The sequence below is a fragment of the Mustela lutreola genome, chromosome 1 (assembly GCF_030435805.1).
Source record: "Mustela lutreola isolate mMusLut2 chromosome 1, mMusLut2.pri, whole genome shotgun sequence".
Taxonomy (NCBI): Eukaryota; Metazoa; Chordata; class Mammalia; order Carnivora; family Mustelidae; genus Mustela; species Mustela lutreola.
Window position 1 is genome coordinate 127407367 of NC_081290.1, and position 21974 is coordinate 127429340.

General features: G+C 34.3%; 1 protein-coding gene across 4 annotated transcripts in view; it reads right to left on the bottom strand.

Annotated features, from left to right (window-relative positions):
- The window catches only part of PDGFC (platelet derived growth factor C), a 201348-nt gene that overhangs the window by 81061 nt on the left and 98313 nt on the right, over positions 1 to 21974 (bottom strand). For 2 of the 4 annotated variants that reach the window (XM_059173885.1, XM_059173894.1), the window contains exons 2-3: positions 18991 to 19051; positions 8233 to 8428 (exon numbers count right to left, since the gene is read on the bottom strand). In XM_059173885.1, coding sequence (XP_059029868.1) covers positions 8233 to 8336 — 104 coding nt within the window. In that variant the 5' untranslated portion in view covers positions 8337 to 8428; positions 18991 to 19051. The remainder of the gene's footprint in view (positions 1 to 8232; positions 8429 to 18990; positions 19052 to 21974) is intronic. The other 2 variants (XM_059173869.1, XM_059173878.1) reach the window with 1 other exon arrangement.

The window sequence follows — 21974 nt, forward strand, 5'->3', positions numbered from 1 at the left end:
GAGTTTGTCCCTTCTAAAGATATACTTAAAGCAGTGATTCAGATTTTCTGACTCTTCTGTGTTTCACACTTGAGAAAATTCAAAATGGGCAGTTTAAATTCTTAAAATGTCCTTGGTTGGGGACACAATTTGTATTAATTCTACCATACTGTAATGGAGAAAAGCCAATGCTGCCATTAAAAAAAATAATAATAAAAATTAAACAAAAAATTAAACTTGAACTTGAGTGTACCAAGCCTTGTTAAGGAAAAACCTTATTCTGCTTGCAATAGTCTACATTTCAGTCATATTGTGGATAAAATTAAGCAGAGAAACTCCTCTTGGTACATTTAAACTAAAATTGCTGAACAAATGACTGGAAAAAAAAAGACAACTGTTTTTAATATCATTTTGAGCTGTCAAGAAAATAAGAGAATTCTTTGGAAGATAAATAAATAGAAGAAACCAAGATTTCGGTGAGGTAAATATGCTCTGGAATCCTGTGAGGATCGGCTGGGGTCTGGTGTGTAAGAGCAGGGCTTTAAGGGTTAGTAAGCCACAAGTGGTAAAGGACAAGAAGCCTGGGGCTGGATCCTAACCCCACCCCTTCCCTCTCACCCCTGTTATGCACATGTCTCCCTCGGTAAAATGTACCACTCGAGGGAAGACCATAAGGCTACGTCCACAATCTGATGACTAACTTCTCAAGAGCCACAAGATGGTGGAATGGTATATTCAAGCTATTTAGAAAAAAATAAACATACAACTTCAAATCCTACATCCGGTCTGACTAACTTCTAAGAATGAAAGTGAAATAAAGAGATTTAAGTACAGAAGAACTGAGTATTTACTGCCAACAGGCTTTCACTTAAGACACTTTTAAAGGCTGTACGTAAGGAAGAAGTAAAATAATTCTACAAAAAAAAGTTCTGAAAATGCAAGAAGAAATGGCTAGCACCAAAAGTAGACACATGGGTATAGTCAAAGCAACAGTGCTTATACAAAATAACAAAACAATGTCTTACTTGGGAAGTTATAAAATACAAAACTACAATCCTCAGTAACTACGCCACATAACAATCAAGAGTAGGAGGCAGCTATAGAGAGAACCAAACCGGCTTGGACAGTAAGGATGAAATCATCTACCCCACCCAGTTAACTATTTATGGTAACATGATTATTACTATTTTATTGTCTTCATTATTGCTCGGGCAATATGGTTTACTGTTCATTACAGGAACTGCCCCAAAGAGCCATTAAGTCCTTCACCTAAAAACAGCAAGAGTTCACTACCCAGAACCACTGAACTAACCACCTACAAATCCTTGCCTTATGTCAACAGATTCTAAACTATTATATCGTAAGCCTTTCCCAAACCTAATCAGATCACCACACTCAAAGATCCATTTGAAACCAAGTTCAAATTCTCAAGAAAATCTGGTTTTGCTTTTCCTCCCCAGACACTATTACGTCTGTGGAGGTGGCCTTCTCTGTCATCATCGTAAGCGATAAACAGTTCTGCCTTATCAACCAAGTGCGGTGATATCTGGGGAGTGAGCATTCCACAGCAGTTAACATGTTCTCGGGGAATTTTATATTTGGGGGATGGAGGTAAACACTGACTAGCTTTAGATATTAAGTTAAGTAGGCATTTCAAAGGTAGCCATTTCTAAAATGACAATTGATGTATACTTTCTAAAACCACAGAAAAGGAAAATGGAAGAAGACAAACTAAATGAATGCAAGAAAGGAAACTGAAGACAGGGAAAAATGAGGACAGATGACAGGTACAAAATAAATGGTAACACTGAATCCAAAATTATATACATAATAAGATTCAATATACTAGATTAAATTCCTAAGTAAAATATTGAGTTTTTTTACTGACATTTTTAATGCTACTCACATTCCCTTCATAAAAGAAAACCAAAATACACACACACATACATGCACAAAGAAGGGCATAGGAAAGTTGAAAGTAAAAGAATGGGAAGAATGCTGGGCCAACAGTAATCACAATCACCTGATGCAGCTTTATTAATATGAGACATGACATACTTTTTAAAGAAGATTTAAGTATTTATTTCAGTGGGAGGAAGGGCAGGGGAAAAGAGAATCCCAAGTGGACTCCCCACTGAACATGGAGCCCGACGCAGGGCTGGATCTCATGATCCAGGACCTGAGCTGAAACCAAGACTCTGTCACTTAACCGACTGTACTACCCAGGTGCCCCAAGGCATAACATACCTTCAAGCAAAAACGAAACATTACTAAAGATTAAATGAGGTCGGATCTCTGAACTTGTGTGCACCAATTAACATAATCTTAAAAACATATAAAGAAGGGCGCCTGGGTGGCTCAGTGGCTTGAGTATCTGACTTTGGCTGAGGTCAAGATCTCAGGGTCCTGGGATTGAGGCTCTCATTGGGCTCCCTGCTCAGCAGAGTCTGCTTCTCCTTCTCCCTCTGCCCCGCCCCCTGCTAGGGCGCATGCGTGTGCCTGTGAGCACTCTCTCTTTCTCTCCCTCTCTCTCAAATAAAATCTTGAAAAGAAAGCAAAAAATGATAGTCCTACAATGTGAAACTGACAAGTGTATTTATTCTCTATTGGAAGAATTTAACACCTCTATGTAATTGATACATCCAAAAAAAAAAAAATCGGGAAAAAAAAATCAGGAAAGATCCTGATGTGATCAGCACAACTGTACAAATTGTTATAATGGACATATATAGACTTGCACTCCACAAGTGAAGAATATACCCTCTTTTCAAGTACTTTTGAAAAACATAAAAATGTGAAGCAAATAAAGTGAAGACTTTAATTTTAAACAATCACAAACGGGCCATTTTTTTTTAACCTAAAATACAGTGAATTCAGAAATATACAATAAAAAATGCATTTAAAAACCTTATACATTTATATGGAAATGGACAATACTCTTCTGTATAACTATGGCTTAAAAGAAGCAAACAATGAATATTATAAACATCTTCAAATGGGCAAAAATAAAAATACCACATTATCAAAACTCATAGGAGGAATATGAAACAGGATTGAGAAATCAAATGCACAGCACTGATGACACAATAACCTGATTACAGGCAATCAGAAGTACCCATTACCTAGAGAACATTCTGGCCAAAATATTTAAGCAGGACCTAATTATGAAGACATATTCAGATACATTGACACTGGGAGGTTCTATAGAGCAAACAGCCTGGACTGTTCAAAAATAACAATATCATAAAAGCCAGGAAAGGGCTAGGGAAGCGTTACAATAACCAAATGCAATATATAATCAATGATTTGTCACTGAATAAAACATAGTAAGTAGAAAGAATATAAGGAAGTGTTAACATTTTGGGATGGGGGAAACAATGAAAAGTCAACTATACATATTAATACTAAATTTCTTGCATGTGAAAGAGGTATTGAAATTACATAGAGAATACCCTTGTTCTTATTGTGAAGTATAAACTGTCATTGTGTCTGTAACTTCTTTTTAAATGCAGAAATTAAAGGAATAAAAAATTTTTCCCAAAGGGGAAAAATGCCTCTTAGCAAAGTAAAAAAGGAAGTACTTGAAATAATGAAGAAAAAAAAAAAAAACTCCATTAATCATCATACTCAATATTGGTATATTAACAGCAAACCCTCTATTCCCACAGGCCAAATATGGAACAGTTCCAACTACAAATTAAATAATGATTAGCACTAGTTTACAACACAAAGAATAAAATAAATATCCATGAGTCTATACTGATATCATGATGGAAGCAAGGAGGAAGGAAGGAAGGAAAGTGAAGGCGCAAATTTTCTTTACTAAAAAATTCCAAATTTTATATATATATAATTATATATATAATATATATATGTGTGTATGTGTGTGTGTATCTCCATCCCATCCAGAAGGTGGAACTTTTTTAAAAAAATATTTTATTTATTTATTTGAGGGAAAGAGAGGGAGATAAAGAGAGCAAGCCAGTGCATGAGCAGGGAGAGGGGCAGAAGCAGAGGGAGAAGAAGGCTCCCCTCTGAACCGGGAGCCTGACACAAGGCTTGAACCAAGGACCCTGAGACTGTGACCCAAGTGGAAGGCAGACACTTCAACCAACTGAGCCACCCAGGTGTCCCAGATGGGTGGAACTGAATCACTCTCCCGTTCAGTGTGGGCTGGACTTAGTTACAGGCCTCCAGTTAGTAGCTAGTGAAAGGGTATTTTCTTACCAGAGGAGCAGCTCACCCTCCGTGATCAAGGTTAACACCATCAGAGATCAGAGAGGTGGCTCGGATGTACCCTCCAATATGATCTGAGGAGAAGGGCCTCTCATCGATTTGGGATCCTTCTCTAAAATTCATAACCTCAGTGTAATTATGAGAAAAGATCTGAAAAACCTAAATTAAGAGCCGTTCTACAAACTACCTGACGAATACTCTTCAACAATGTCAAGGTCATGAAACACAAGGAAAGAGAGAGCCTGTTATGGATTGGAGGAGCCTGAGCCCTAACTGCAATATGCTTATCCGGGAAAGAATCCTAAAACAAATAAAGGACATAAAGTGGGAAAACTGCGGACATCCGAATCAAGTCTGTAGTTTGGTTAATAGTATTGCATGCAGGTCAAGTAGTGTTTAGTTACGCAAATGTAACACAGTTATGTAAGACCTTAACACTGGAGGAAACTTCCTTAAGAGTAGATGGAAACTCTCTGCACTATCTTTCCAACATTCTGCAAATCTAATGTTATTCCAAATTTTCAAATTTCCAAGTTTTTTTTTTTTGAAAAGCAAACTCTAATATCAGAGAGAAGACAGGGATACCTACAAATACAACCAACTGCTTAAAAAGAGATGGAAAAGAAAGAGTAAAGGAACTGAAAAGAAGAAAGAAATCTTTTCCTAAATCATATGATTTTTTGCATAAATCCAAAATAATTCCCAGAACAATTATGAAAATAAATAAAACAGCTGATAGCAAGTTTGCCAAATAGGAGATCAATACTAAAAATCGATTACATTTCTATATGCTAGCAATATACAATTAGAAATGTACTTTTCAAGAAAGAATTTTAGCAAATCTATAAAACACATAGAAATAAATCTAAATAATTATGCATAACATCTCTGAAAAGGACATCTGAAAAATGTATAGCCAATAAAGAAGACCCTAGTAAATGGAGAACATAAAATTCCCCAAGCTGAAACTTACTTCTATTAAGATGTCAGTTCTCTTCAAAATGATCTATATGTGTGTGTGAGTGTGTGTGTGTGTATGTGTTTGTGTGTGTGTGTGTGTGTGTGTGTGTATATATATATATATATATCTCCAGTGCTATCACAATAGAAACCACAGCAGGAGTTTTCAAGGAATTTGACAACCTATTTCTAAAAATTAAAAATAGCGAGGATGCCCCAAAAGGAGAAGAAAATGAGGTGAGACCGCCCTATCCCATAGCTTCTACATAGATGCCATGTAATTAAGACAGTGTCATTTTGGTTTTATAAGTAAGGACACAATCAGAGAAGTAGAGTAGTGGCCCTAGATCTCATTCATATTTTATACCTAAACAAAGGCTACAACCCATTTTTCCTAACACCCATGTAGACAGTTTTTCACCAGACTGTTCTGCACCTCCTGTATTATTTTCATATGCAACATTCCATTGTCTTGTTAAAACTTATGAAGGCTTTAAGAATTTGCCCTCCTTTCAAAGTAGCATATTAGCTGCCACAGTTTCGTGCGTGTTGACCGGAGACAGGAGCCTCCCAGGTCAGAGACTTCAGCCCTTCTTGTGCCTCTTGCCCTAGTTCCTGCTTCTGCAGGTCAATGCCAAGAGGGCCACTGAACACCTGCCCATCTAGTGGGTTGTGCTACACGAGAGGCATTATATGTACGTGTGTATGCATATGCATACGTAATGTGTACTAGTAGTTAAATAAAAAAAAAAAAAAAAACTAAAAGACCATCCAGGATGCCTCACCTAACTTGTGACTGAGCTTCACTCAGCATTAGACTCGACCTAAGAAAGGTGACACTTGCCAAATTTCTGAACTCCCTCCCCTTTGTTCCTCCCCGACTACATCCTCTTCTTGCCCTTGCAAATTGTTGTCCTGAGTTTTCTTAGTCTCATCTCCTGTTTTACCATATGCACATTTCCCTATAAACAGTAAATTGTTGTGGGTTTTTTGTTTTGTTTGCCTGTTTTGAAATCTAGATCAGGGGGATAATACTGTACGTGAACTGAACAACATAATGTTTTAAAGTCAGTTCATGTCAGTGCAGATAGCTTAGATCATTTGTTTTCCGTGATACATAGTATTGTATAGAGAGTCAACTTTTTCTTTTGGTATGTTCTATTCGATCAATGTTTGGCTTATTCTCCTTGTCCAAAGGTACAAGAAAAAAAAAATTTGAATCTATATCTAAGAATCATATTGCTATCTTAACACATTTTTCTTTTCAACTTTATTAGGTAGAGTTAAACTGATTTTAAATTTATACTTCTATCAATTTACACTTCTATCAATAATATGCAAAAATATCTGTTGTACCACATTGCTGGCAACATTTTGGTTGTCATTCTTTTAATTTCTGGTGGTATGATCAGTGTAAAATTGTACCTTGATATTAACTTTTTCAAAGATTTTATTCATTTATTTGACAGACAGAGATCACAAGGAGGCAGAGAGGCAAGAAGAGAGAGAGAACGGGAAGCAGGCTCTCCACTGAGCAGGGAGTCTGATGTGGGGCTCCATCCCAAACCCTCAGATCATGACCTGAGACAAAGGCAGAGATTTTGACCCACTGGGCCACCCAGGTGCCCCACTGATATTAACTTTTATTTGCATATCCTGATTACTAATGAAATTTTCATATTATCACTGGCTTCTCATATTTCCTCTTCTGTGAAATGTCTCCTCATGTCTTTTGCCCAGTTTTTATTAAGACTGTTTGGCTATTAAATTTTGCTTTTCATATTTAAGTCTTTGATTCATCTGTAATTATTTTTTGTTTATGGTGTGAGGTTTTTCATTAGGATTTTCCCAGCATCATGTACTGAATCATGTACACTTTCCCCTAGTGATGTGCAAAGCCAGCTAATTTGTAATCAGACTTCTGCATATGATATGGTCTGTTATAGGGCTCTCTTCTGTTCCCTTGCTCAGTTGTGTCCATCTGTGTTATAAAATAAAGGGTTGAATAACAAAGTCTCTAAAGACAGCTAGGATAGCTTCCAGTTTTCAAAGTCAAAGATTACAAATTAAGGGGGAAAAAAATGAAATGCACAGTCACAGAAAGAAGAAATGTGAAAAAAGTCATTATACAAATGTAAAAGATACAAACTGTGATGACAGCAAGTACAAAGTTTATTTCATCTGTATTGAAATATTTATCTGTAATATACCATAAAGTGAAAATTCTCTTTTAACTTGTATATCAAAGAGAAAACAACCCCACAAAGAAGCTCAACTAAAATATTTTCATGATATACAAATGCCATTGAAGTGAAAAGTCTTCAATAAGACCACCCAACCTTAACAAGTGAATTCACATAGGATTTAAAGAGTAATATTTGTATGACATACAGTAGGTGGTCTTTTGCATGGGTGAAATACTCCAGCTGACTTTGGTTCATGAATGCTTCTGGAAGAATTATGATGGATTTCTACCTGGCACACCATAATGTTAGCCTAAACTAATTCTGCTTTCAGAATAGCATTTCTTCTTTGTGATGAAGTACCCAAATTCCTTTAATCCTCTGTGTGTGTGTGTGTGTGTGTGTGAGAGAGAGAGAGCAGCCATATGTGTGTCTAGGTAGTATTTACCCATGAATACTACTTTTTCTTTTAAATACTTATTGTTTATTTTATTGACTTGGCTATTAGGAAGCTTAAACGTAAAATTTTTAGCGCTAGTCATAACTTGGGTTTTCTGGCACAACTACATTCCTTTATTTGGCTTTTCTTTCTCTATCCCTTATTTCAAATCATTTTATTCTCTATGTACTATGTGCCGTAAATTACCTTGAATTATTTTGAAAAGTAGATAAAACTGATGAATGCATACATACAGTACGTGTCTTCTGATTTTAAAAGAAACATAGCTTAAATAAGGTTGCAAATTTCTTGGATCATCAGAAAAACATAACAGAACAAAAGATGGCATTTAAAATCACATCATTAAAATGAAGCAACTTGAAAGACTTTATACAACAGTTACACTCTGTTTGAATTTCAAGTATGATAACTTACTTGCATATGTCATCTTCTGGGTCTTCAAGCCCAAATCTTTCATCAAATGTAAGTTGTATCCATACATTTTCCTCTGCTGCTACCAGTCTCCATACCAAGACCATATTTCTTGGGTAAGTATGAGGAAATCTTGGGCTGTGAATACTTCCATTAGTAGACACAGTAATGATTCTCTCATGCTGGGGATCTTGTACTCCTAAAGCAAAAATATAGGGAGAGACATACATTTAGCACAGATATCTAAAAAAAATGACAGGCTTCAAAATAAGTTTGTTTTTTTTTTTAAATCATCCATATTTTAACTCAAACAAGTGTTCGTTATGCCTCATATGACATAAACCAAGTGCCACTCTCTTCAGAACTCACGCAGAAAAAAAGGATTATTTTAACACAATTGAGTAAAAACCTGTGTGCATTTATACTCAAAAGAGCATAACCCATTAGTCTTCTTAATTACCGGAATGCCAAACTACCACCCGTGGATTCCCCAAATCACATACAATCTCCAAAATTGGAGATCTTTAACATACAAATCTCCAAGAACGAATAAAAGATAAGTCATATTAAAATAAAAGGAAACTCCCACATAAATCTATTTTTAAAAATACAAATAGTGAATTTTCCCCCATTCTTTAGCAGCAATTACAGCAACTGCAGCAACTTTTCACTGAATGTTTATTACTCACATCGCATTATTCCACATTAATATAATGTAATTTAAGCATATTGTTCCAGGGGCGCTGGGTGGCTAAGTTAGGCTGAGCCTCCAACTCTTGATTCTGGCATGAGCTCAAGCCCCTGTGGGGCCCCACGTGCAGTGGGGGTCTGCTCATCTCTCTCTGGCTGATCCTCTTCCTGAGAGTGCTTCCTCTCCCCCTCTCTCTTTTTCTCTCAAATAAATAAAATCTAAAAAAAATAAATGCTGCTCTAAGAAACTTCTAGAACTTAAAAGACTGAATATCAAGGGTCATGTATTAGAAGGTTATTTAGGTTAAAGAATAACCTGTTTAACTGTTTATAAAAAACAAAATAATTTTAATAAGTTGCAGTTATGAGTCTTAAAGCAGCTTTTTCATTCATTTAACTTTATTTCAACAATCTGCTAAGTATTATTTTATATGGTTTAACTTATAATTAAGAAGACAAGTAAAGACAAATGTAAGTTCCTTTGAATATACACAGTACACATTATGAGATATATCATCACATTAGTAAATATGTGTTAATGTCTATAGAATTTTTTAAATTAAGTAATTTAATGTTGCCATTTTTCTCAATGCCTAAATTTGTCCTCAGCCACAAGTACCCTATTCAGAAACATGTTCTCTCTCAGTGGATGTCAATATTTAATACTGCTATTGGTTATATTAACTTACATGAAATAATCTACTTCTTTTATGCACATAATTTAGCACTACTAGGTCTCCAAAGAACAAAGAAGGATCTATCAAGTTAGATGAATTCTCATCTGTACTGACAAATTTTCTTTTAAAAATGATGAAAATTTACCATTATATTAAGTTAGTTACCTGTTTTCAGAGATTTCCTTTAAAACTGAAATATTCCACACCCTCTAAATTTCCTTCCAATAACCTTGATATTTCAAAGGTGTTTATAGCAGCAGTTTGTATCAAAAGTCCTTCTCATTTATTTTAAAGATTTTACTTATTTAATTGACAGAGAAAGACAGTGAGAGACAGAACACAAGCGGGGAGAGTGGGAGAGAGAGAAGCAGGCTTCTCGCTGAGCAGGGAGCACGATGCGGGACTCCATCCCAGGACCCTGGAATTATGACCTGAGCCAAAGGCAGACACTTAATGACTGAGCCACCTAGGCACCCAAAAGTCCTTCTCATTTGGACAACTAATCCTTTTTTTTTTTTTAAGATTTTATTTATTTATTTGACAGAGAGAGATCACAAGCAGGCAGAGAGGCAGGCAGAGAGAGAGGAAGAAGCAGGCTCCCCGCTGAGCAGAGGGCCCGATGCGGGGCTCAATCCCAGGACCCTGAGATCATGACCCAGGCCAAAGGCAGCGGCTTAACCCACTGGGCCACCCAGGCGCCCCGACAACTAATACATTTTAATGAATCAATTTTTCCAATTAGATTTATTAAAATGTACTATTTTAGCCCCATTTTGTCTAAAAAATGCCTTATATAATCAAGGCACTCTACAAATATAGCACTGTTTTAGTAGCTATATACATAGCTACTTCTATTTCTAGTTCATTTTAGTACTAATTGTACTAATGTAGTATGTACAATTAGTACATAGATACTAAAAGATTTGAATTCTATTTTTACAACCAGCCAAAAAAGCTCATTGCTAAAATGTGTATACTTAAATTTTGTTTACATCTTTTTTTTCCCTTTATAATTCACAATTCCATTTAACATAATTTAAAGACTGATCATCTAGGTCTTCTTTGTGGTAAAGGAATTGTAAATTTCCTTTTAAGTTAAATTGCTGCCCCCAAATTTTGTCTTTAAATGCATTGAGGTTTGTCACCAAACACATATGATTTACACACAATTGCCAAAGTTTATGTAAATCTCAAACGACTAGGCCTATAATCAGACAAAAAGAAGCAACAAACACTAAGTTCTACCAAATTAAGAGTCTACATTTATAGTTTTGTTGTTTAAAAAATGATAGTTCCAAAAATACAAACTTACTGGTATTTTGAGGAAGAGACAAGTATATATTTTGTAACTATTATGTTGAATATTTACTTTTCTTATGTCTGGTGGACAGTATACTCAAAGAAAAATAGAAAGGAAATAAAACAAAGGTTTGTAGTAAAATCACAAAAATATTACAACTTGCTCCTAGCTATGTACTCTACAGAAGAATAAATCTTGGTTCATCTTAGTGAATTTAGCATGAGAAATGAAAATATATATAAATAAATAAATAAATAAATATATATATATATATATATATATATATATAAATACGGACTTAAAAAATTATATGTCTTTTTACATTATCTTGCCCAGACCCTCTTAAGGAAGAAGTACTAAAATGAACTAGAAATAGAAGTAGAAATAGAAAATGAACTAAAATGAACTAGAAATAGAAAATGTGAACCAGAAATAGAAAAAAAAAAGGGGGGGAGGAGGGAGATTAATAATGTAGGTACTAACAAAAACATTAACTTGGAAAGATAGCTGTACCCTTCCTGTCCACAGCAGCATTATTTACAACAGCCAAGACATGGAAACAACCTAAGTGTCTACCAATGGGTGAAGGGACAAAGGAAACATACTTTAGATGTATAATGGAATATTACACAGCCATCAAAAGCAAAATGCTATTTGCAAGAACATGGATGGGCCTTGAGGGCATTATACTAAAATAAGTCATACAGAGAGACATATACTGTATTATCTCACATGTGGAATCCTTAAAAAAAAATCAGCTCATAGACTCAGAGAACAGATTGGTGATTGCCAGAGTGGGAGAGTGGAGGGTGGGTGAAATTGGTTAAAGGGGTCAAAAGGCACAACTTTCCAGTTACAAAATAAACCATGGATGTAATGTAATATACAACATGATGACTACAGTTAATAATACTATATTGCATATTTGAAATTTGCTAAAATAGTCGATCTAAAAAGTTTCTGTTGCACACATACAAAAATTTCAACTATGTATAATGATAGATGTTAACTAGACTTATTGTGGTGATCATTTTGCAATGTATATAGGTATCAAATCATAATGTTGTATACCTGGAACTAATATGTTATTATATATCAATTAGTAAAAATAATAAATACTTTAGTAAAAATAATGATGTAAATACTATAAGATTATTGACTACACATGTATACATATAAGGCAATTATATTGAATCATATCTATATTATTCGATTAGTTTAGCATTAAGTCAAAGCAATTTCACAATATTTGCTATGTATATCATAGCATTAATCCCTTTAAAGATACATTTACTTTGACTGAAAGAGGGTAGGAATAAGAGAAATAATAAGCAATAAAAATTATAGTACTTGAGGGGCTCCTGGCTGACTCAGTTGGTAGAACATACAACTCTTGATCTTGGGGTTATAGGTTTAAGCCATTCATTGAGTGTAGAGAATACTTAAAAATAAAAATAAAAAATAAATAAAAATTTTAATGCTTAAAGTGTATTATTAATAAAGAGAACACTACAAAAGAGGTTTCTAGATAATATGTCACTCATAAAAAAAAAGATAAATCCATTATCCTGTCTCCATACTAATGTTTGAGGTTGACTATTGCAGAAAAGAGCTGTAGGATTAAGAATTATATACAACATTTTAAATGAAAATCATTCTACTTTCTAGTTCTTCTTATTCTTCTTTTTAAATTGGGCTCTATCCCAGCATTGAGACCAATGTGAAGCTTGAACAGTGACCCTGAGATCAAAACCTGAGCTGAGATCAAGGTTTAGATGCTTAACTGACTGACCCACCCAGGCACCCCTGGATTAAGAATTAGATAAAAAAGAAATGTCTCCAAAACTGGTTAGTTTTAGAGTTTTAAAGAACTCGGGTTACTGTTTCACATTGGCAAGACTGCAGCAACATGTCACCTGTAAACTGGTAGACTTCGCAGATATCCCGTGCAATTTCTGATGTGTTTACTTTCAAATATGCATTATTTTGAAATTATGTTTTTGAAAAATTTATTTTCCAAAATCTTATTTGAAAAATACATACATTCATTGGTCTCATTCTTTCTTCTTTCTGCCTATAATAATCCTTGTTTATATTATTTTTGTTTGCTGTTTATACAGTTATTTTTGCTTTTGCTCTCATTAACTCTCAATTAACAACTTTCAATTTTAACGATGGTCAAAATCATATGATACTCCCCCACACGCACACATACTCACGGTTTTATTGACTCCATGAATTAGCACCTTTTTGCCTAGAAAATACAGAATAATCTCACCCTAATCCTACTTGATGCTATAGAAAGAAGATGGATTTGAGCTGTATAGCACAAACCAATCTCTCTCCATAAATTCCAATCTATATAAGAAGTACCCCATGTTCATGTTTAATATTTAAAATTCTGACTATTCGTCCCAAAGTACAAAACTATACTACATTGTACTACAATACAATAATATCCTAGATAGGCTCAATCTCCTCTTTCCCATACATTTAAGACAATAGCAAATTAAAGACAATAGCATTATCTGCCTCAAACTGTTTACAAATTATAAAACATTTTCACTAAGGAAAAGAAAATAAAGGATTGTTAATATTAGGTAAACATAAAGCATATATAATTATTTAAGATATGCTCAACTGAGTTTTTTGAATTTATTCCAGAAGATGATCACTTTATTCCTCAAGGTAATGAATAGTCAAAATTTATATATTGGAAACCTATTATGTTTCCTGCTCCATTCCAGGTGCTTGGGGTATCACAAACAAAACAAAGCCTTTTCCTCTTAAGGTGACAACCTCCAAGACTATACGTTAATATCATTCATTCCTAAACTAGGTTCAGTTGCCAAAACCTACTTGAGATGTCTCTTCTTTTAGAATTCCGTATCTGACAAAAACAGAGAGGAAGACAAACCACAAGAGACTTAACTCTAGGAAACAAACTGAGGTTTGCTGGAGGGGCGGTGGGGGGATGGTAACTGGGTGATCAGTATCAAGAAGGGCACTCGATGGGATAAGCACTGGGCATTATACGCAACTGACACATTACTAAATTCTACCTCTGAAACTAAGATCACACTATATGTTAATTAAATTGAATTTAAATAAATAAATAAATAAAAGAATTCCATCTTTGATTCCCGTTGTATATTCCCTTAGGACTGCATGTTTTAATGATAATGTATGGGTTTACCTTCCTTACCTTTACCACATTATTCATTCCTAAACTAAGGCATTTTACTTAAGTCCAGAAGCTAACCACTGGTCTAGCTCTGTGCCTTGCCCATGGCACTAATTCATACACACTGATAGTGCATATTAAAAAAAAAAAAAAGCAATATCCCATGGCAAGAACATGTCGGAAGACAAATTTACATATGATGTCAATGTTTCATTCTCTCCATTCCTAAGATCCTAGTGACTGCACATGATAAAGATAAGAAGATTTTATAATTTAGACACTTTCTGATTAAGGCCCCTTAATTCATATCTGGTATCTTACTCAAGGTCCATCTATTATAACCTACACATATATTTCAGCTGAAGGTGAAAGGTCACAAAGTACTTGTTATTGAGATTTGCCATTTCCTTATTTTGCTTGCTTATTTTAAGAAAGTAAACCATGTCCAATAATTTTACCACACTCCACGAATTCCATAATTATAGTCATTATTTTATCTTAACTCTGAAATATGAATAAACTGATGATAAAAGCTGTTATTTTAGGCAAGACACCTGATATCAGACTTTGCTTTTTATAAACTAAAGATAATCACAAGCTGTTTTAAAGTTTACATGAAATGATAACTATATAATCACCTTGATAACTAAATCAGTATGTAGGTGAAGCAGAAACTTTGTCCAAAATATGCTGTCTAATTAAAATACAATGAGAGAAAATTTATTATCAGGTATCGAGTTTGCCTCATGTCAGTGAAGAGGAGATTGCTATATAAGATAATGCAAAATTGGTCATGTGTACAAAGATTCTAATTTTGCAAAGATCAAATTAACTGAGCAACAAACAGTGATGTTTAGGCAGGGATTTCAAATTTCTGATTCCATTCTACAGGCTCATTAGGAGGTTTGTAGAAATTTTGCCATTTCCTTGACCTGACATTATCTTCAAAAAAGGGTTTAAATTATTTCGCATTTACTCAAAAGCACAAGAATTCACCCTTTAGCCATGACAGTAGCTACAGGTGATAGTAAGAAATGGAGGTCTTTGTTCAGGAAGTTCATAGCATATCTTTCACATGCAATGAGAAAAAGTTAATATGGTGAGCATATCCGTAACATCCCCGTCATTACTATGAAGCAGCCACTGGAAAAGAAGGGCTGGATTGACCCTACCCAGAAGCATGCCTGGAAAACAAATATAAGCCCATTTCCCTCACACATGTATGATTTTAATGGGTCAATCACAGCAAATCCAATGCCTTTTCTTCAACAGTTGAGAATGAGATCATTTCGGGTGAGGAAGTGAGATCCAGAACTACTGTAGCCATTAAGCTTGTAACAAAATCCAGTCAGATGAAAAAGTCAATGCACAGAGGTAGGCAGATAAATGACAGTGCAGAGAAATGGAGCTAGATCCCAGATCAAACTACACAATAAGTTCATCCCATGTCTGGGCTTCTCAGGTCCCTGACTAAATAAATCACTTTTATTACTTAAGCCAGTAAGATATATATATATATATATATATATATGTATACACACACATATGTGTACATATACATGTGTGTGTATACATATATATTCACATGTATAATTTGCAACCAAAGTCATAGTGAACATGTCTGAGATTGCCTGCAATGGCCTTCCTGTGATCCTGGTGTGATTATTATCAGTGTTCCCTTTTCATGCTCTAAATAGCTGATTTAACATGATAAAGAACACAGCCAATAAGGTCTATAAAATTCTTCTGGTATTGAGGTAAGAGATAAAGAATGGTACAGGTTTGACAGCATGGTATTTTAGCCTTAAGGTGAGGGTAAAAATAACTTATTTTGATTTTACACAATGGGATACAACATTTTCAAATGAAGGCTCAATTATGAAAGATAAACTGGCAATTATCTTCTTATCTATTATGTCACGGGACAAACAGCCAAGTATATATAAACACAGAGTCTCTGTAAAGCTTTTATTACACACCAATTAATAATGAATACAACTGTATACACACCCCACTGTAGTGAGCCGTGTTTAGGCAATGGCGTTATTTTTGATCCTGTGTTAAACTGCGCACTATTTTAGATATCCCAAAAAGGCCAACCAAAATGTAAAATAGAAATAAGTAGGAGTAATTCACATTACAAAATAAGCGTTCCCTTTAAAGATTCAGTATTTATCTCATTTTCCAATACTTAATCAATTCTGTCATTGAAATAAAACTACCATTCAATGTAGAAAGTTGATATAAAATATGAGAAATTCTGAAATATTTTAAGCTGAATATATTTATATGAAATAATATTATCATGACAAAAACTGGCTAGTGTGATTTAAACACAAATTCATAATACATGACAAATAAACAAGCGTACTTAAGAGAAAATATGTTCACTAAAAAACCTCATCTGTTTTGAAGACTCAACATCTGTCTGTTTTCTGTCTGCACTGGGCATATAACTTGCAACATTCAGACTGAGTTTACCAGCAATTTCAAATAAGGAAGTAGCTACCTATTTCCTTGTGAACAAACAATGGTTAGATACTACTGACATTCTAATGGGAGGTGTTTAAAATTTATCAGTGAAAAAAATAATGAAAAGGTAATCGATACAAACTCACTCTTTCACAGAAAACATGCAAGTAAGGCCATTAAGTTATGCCTTTATTGAATATTTAAAACATCTTTAGAATTCCCTTTTAGGTTAAGCTTTCAATTAAGCAAGACAAATGATTCCTAAGAAACTATTAATAAAGTAGGAATAAATTTATTTCAGTCTTCATATATCCAGCAATTATTTATGCTAAAAAATGAGGCTACCACTTCCCAATTATATTAGCGTTTCATGTTCACAGGTGATGCATATAACGTACAACAATAAGCCTATGATTCTCTTATGAATAATACAAAAGACAGAAAAATAGTGAATTCAATCACTTCTTTTCAAATCATATCCTCCTATCTTATGTTTTAAATGCTATTAAAAGCTGCTGATAAGTGACATGGTTTGCATTTCCGTAAACAATATTTGAGATTTATAAATTATTTTTATAGCAAGATCTTTAGTTTTGACAGTAATTCCACATAATAACATCAAGAATAAATGGAGCATTTATACTGGGACATGACTGTCCCGTCGAAGGCTAATTAACCAAACTGTGCTCACCTTTCTGCCCTGCTGGAAAACACCACTGCCTTATGCCATACTACCTAAACAATTCTTGTCAATCTTGAAGTCATGTTAAAATTTAACTTAGATATAAACATGAGATTTTAAAAGAAATGAAAGCCATAGTTAATATTAAAACACATCATTTGGTGGGAAAATAGGTGGCCTAAATTTTACTTCTCAAAGCAAAGATATTTTTAATTGGCTTGAATACGTCCATTAACAGTACTCTTTAGCAACAGCTAACTTTATGACAGTAGTTTCAAAATTAAACCAAAGATCTGAAGGAAACGTTCTAAGAAGAGAAGCTGAACCTAGATTAGAACAGATTCAAGATACACACTTTTATTCAAAATAGGAACTGAACTGGACTTTAAGGAGTCTAGCAGAAGTTTCATTTGTGAGGAATGGTTATTTTTTAACACATCATTATCTCTAGTCTCTTCAACCATATTCAAAAATACCCACTTGCCTATCTTCTGATCTCAATGAAGACCTTGAGGCTATTTCTGTCAGATTGGACACTGTCAGATGCCACAAGAAGATTTGAGCGTTCTTCTTTATGGTATTTGCACTATTTATATGAGTGTAATCCCACAGCCAGCAAATGGACTGGCTGCATTCATGACCTCCCAACAAGTAAACAGACCTATTTGAACACAGCATTTCCTTGCAAATTCTGGTTCACGAAACCCAATTTTGATATTGAAAATTCACGCCCTCCCCCATATTGCCTATAAATCCATCCATTCCTCTTCTGAGGGAAATGGAACACTGTCCCCCAAAATGGAACAAAAATATGGAAATAAATGCCCAGGGGTCGAGGAGAGCAGGAGACAAGGAACAGAAAAAAAATGAATTTAACCACAATAGGTTTAACAGAACTCATTATCTTAACAAATGGCACTCAATCTTATTCTCAAGTTGAGAGAGGCTTTTTAAGAAAGATGTGCATGATACTAATCTTAAAAACCACTAAACTAATCCTTTAAATACATGATTTAAACTAGCACATATCTATTTCTGCACAATTATACAAACTAGCAACTATTTTAGAGCAGTTATCATACTTGAAAATTCAGTTGCAGTGTGATATTCTTGTTGAAAGTCAACCCCCCAAAAAAGCAAGTCAACCAAAACAAAAGATTTCTGATGAAGAAGCAACATAGCAACAAAACATAAGAGAAACATGATATAAATATATATTAAAACTTTTATTCATGAATAAGAAATTTTTCATTAAGTATTTTTCACTAAGTACTTTTCATTAAGTACTTTCTGCCAGAAGGTGCTTAATAAAGGATGGGGGGTGGAGGAAATGTCTAAGAAACACCAGAATCATCCATTATACTTTGAGAGATACACTTCTACTCTATATCACAACAGTGAAAATAAAAGGCCAGGGACATTATCCTTTAACATTTCAGAGAATACAGAAAGGAGAATAGAGACATTTCAGTAAGCACACTACAAGTCTGAAGATCATTAGGAATACAGTAACAACACAGGGGCACTGGGGCGACCAGGTAAAATTTACAAGTACAAAGACAGAAAAACTCCCAGTATGAAAGAAAGGCATTAAAATCTGTACTAGTTCATGTTATAAAATCAGATAAGAATATTACAGCACCTAAACAAATCCTCCTCTTTAATATGGTTCACTATATCAACCTTAATTATGTCAGAGTGCACAAGAAGAAAAGCTTAAAAATTCAGAGTAAATAAAAATATATGTTTTGCTTACCTTTTAAATGTTCTTTCTCCTCTTTTCTATGCCAGTCCAGATGCTTGGGTATAGTTCCTCCCTGCCAGTAGATGGAGATAGTAAAATTGAGTCTTTTGGTGACCTCGCATCCTAATCTAGGTGGTTCAGAATCTTCTTCAATTTCAGATTTTGGAAGTAAAAAAATTTGAATGATTGAAAAGACACATAAAGTTTGTAAAAATTATTATGTGAGTCAGTCAAATGAACTTTTATTCATGGTCATTTGTACCAATCTTTAAGGGAGAGGGTCTTGGCTGGCATAGAAAAAAATAAAAGAAAGAGCATTATTTTGTAGGATAAATTCCCTTGACTCTTCATTCTTCCCAGAGCTTGCTCATTTACTCAACAATTATCTATTGACTACAACTCAACAGTAGCTTGTAAGTTCCTAGCCAGATGCTTTCATGCACATTATCTACTTAATGTTTTTAACAACCCTGTGAAGAGTAATGATTGGCCCCAAAAATCTTGTCCCAGAAACTATATTTTTTAGTTCCATATGGTGAGCTCACTCTTGGCTTGCCAAGTTTCTGTAGTCCTCCTGATGTTCAGTTAATGGCTTCTCAGATTTAGGGAGAATGAGTTTCTTCCTCCTACTGATAAAGGAGACCTAGAAGTTGTTGAAAACTCACTTGGTATTGATAAAAACGATTTGTGTGTTATTTTGTTTCAAATTAGTACAAGACCTCTAACAGCTTCCCAGGCAGAAATTCAAAGGCAAAGTTACAGCCATTTTAAGGAGAAATAAAATGGGGTTTGGGAGAAGGGATTCACAAAATATTTTTTTCTTTAAGAAATTGTGCACTTAATATCAAATTCAAAGGGATAAACACAAAAATTTGTGATTACTAATAATGTATTATAAAAACAGTAAAATTAGTAACATTTTCCAAAGATACTAGAGGACACATAGGCACATACTGAGGATGATAAAGAAACAGAATGGAAGAACATTCAAAACTGAATTGAGTATTAGTGATACCACAAAATAATTGGTTTCATTTTTCTCACTTAGTTTAGTAAACCCAATGAAATTTTAATTAAATAGAATATTTACCTAATTCTTATCACAAGTAAAGTCTAGGTTTCAATACTCCTGGTAGTCAAAATTCGTGATTTTACTTCAACATGATGCACTTGGGGAAAATAAGGTATCACACAACTACTCCAACAAAAGTTTAACACCATATTTTTTTTTGCTGTCACGTGACCTTAAAAACCAAATATATTATGCAAACTTAATTACCGTGAAAATAGTGTTGGTTGGCACAGTAAGTTGACCATATAATTTCTTGACCAAACCAAAATATTGTTAAGAATAAAAGATGATGGTATTCATTGTGTTGGGACAACAGACAGAAACCGTGATGGTCCCCAGAAAACATGAACATATTCCTACCTAATGAAAAATGACAACATTAACCTTCAATCCAGAGCTTTTGAGCCTAAATCTTAATCTCTTTCCATTCTACCACAAAACTCCAGAAAATCTTTTAACCTGAATATTTATGTGATTAACTCGTAAGTGTATGTTTTCCGACTAGCATCCTCATTCAACTGAACCCACTGAACAGAACTTCTTCTTTGTTTTCATAAATTTGGTAATATTATTACACTTATAGTACTTTATTTCAAGGTAAGTTAAAACAAAAACAGCAATCCTAAAACCTTTTCTGTTGAACTGCTTTTTTAATGGCTTGAGATGCATTGCTAATATTACCAATGAAGCAGGAGACATTTTGACCAATTATTACTGATTTGCTGGATTCTGGCTCCATTCCTTGGGTCAGAACAATAGGATGACATTAATTCTACTCCCAATTGTAAACTTTCTTCCAGAATTTCGTGCTCCTTTAAAATGATAAATTCCAAATTAACTCACAAAAGATAAGAGATCACTTAAAATATGTTTAGGGACACCTTGATGGCTCAGTTGGTTAAGCACCTGCTTTTGGCTCAGGTCATGATCCCAGAGTTCTGGGATCCAGTCCTACACTGGGTTCCCCGCTTAGTGGGGAGTCTGCTTCTTCTTCTGCCTGCCACTCCCTCTGCTTGTGCTCTCTCTCTGACAAATAAACTTAAAGTCTTAAAAAAATATGTTTAATAATTAGTGTTTAAAATTATGGAAAATGAAAATACTAAAAAATAAAAACTGCTTATCCTTCACAATGAATGCAAGTCTTGCATATATATTCACTTCCTTGATTAGTTTTTAAAGTTTCTGTGTGTAATTTAATTGAACTCTAAAAGACCATGGATTTTGCCAACATTTCTGTTTTGTTTGGTTTCCATTGTTTTCTACTGGACTACTGCATCCTTCAAAGTATAATACGGTGACTTACACATAAGAGACAATAAATATTTGTTGACTGGGTGAACTGCCTCGGAATAAAGCCCGTGGTTCACCTACAAATGTATTTAGAAATAAAATTTCATGGATAAAAAGGATGCAATAGGGCTTGATTACCAGCCTATCATTATTTTCTGAAGATCGTTGGCTTAAGAAGAATTGACTAAACTTCTTCACATTTCTGAACAGACACCAGCAGCTGTTGCCAGGTTATCAGACAGGTTTCCATGGAATAAAGTTATGTTAAATTCGTATTTGGAATTGTTTTGCCATGATCTCTAAAATAAAACTTCCAACAACCACGAGATTTCTCCTAAAGAGCATCATATTCAAGGAAAAAATGGTTACTCCTTTCTGAAATCAAAAGTTATGTATCTGTTTAAAAAATAACATCTCCATTCTCTTGGCCAGACTTGGAAACACACATATATACTAAGCAACAAAAAATGTGGTAAATTTTTTCTTTTCACGACTCCCTTCCTTACCACAATTCCAGGATCAAAATTTGTTTTAGTTAGCCTTGACAGGTATCAAGGGTAATAATATTTAGAATTGAATGTAAGTATTATGGTATGGTGGAAGAAAACAGTAGCCCCATTATTGTAAAAAGCAT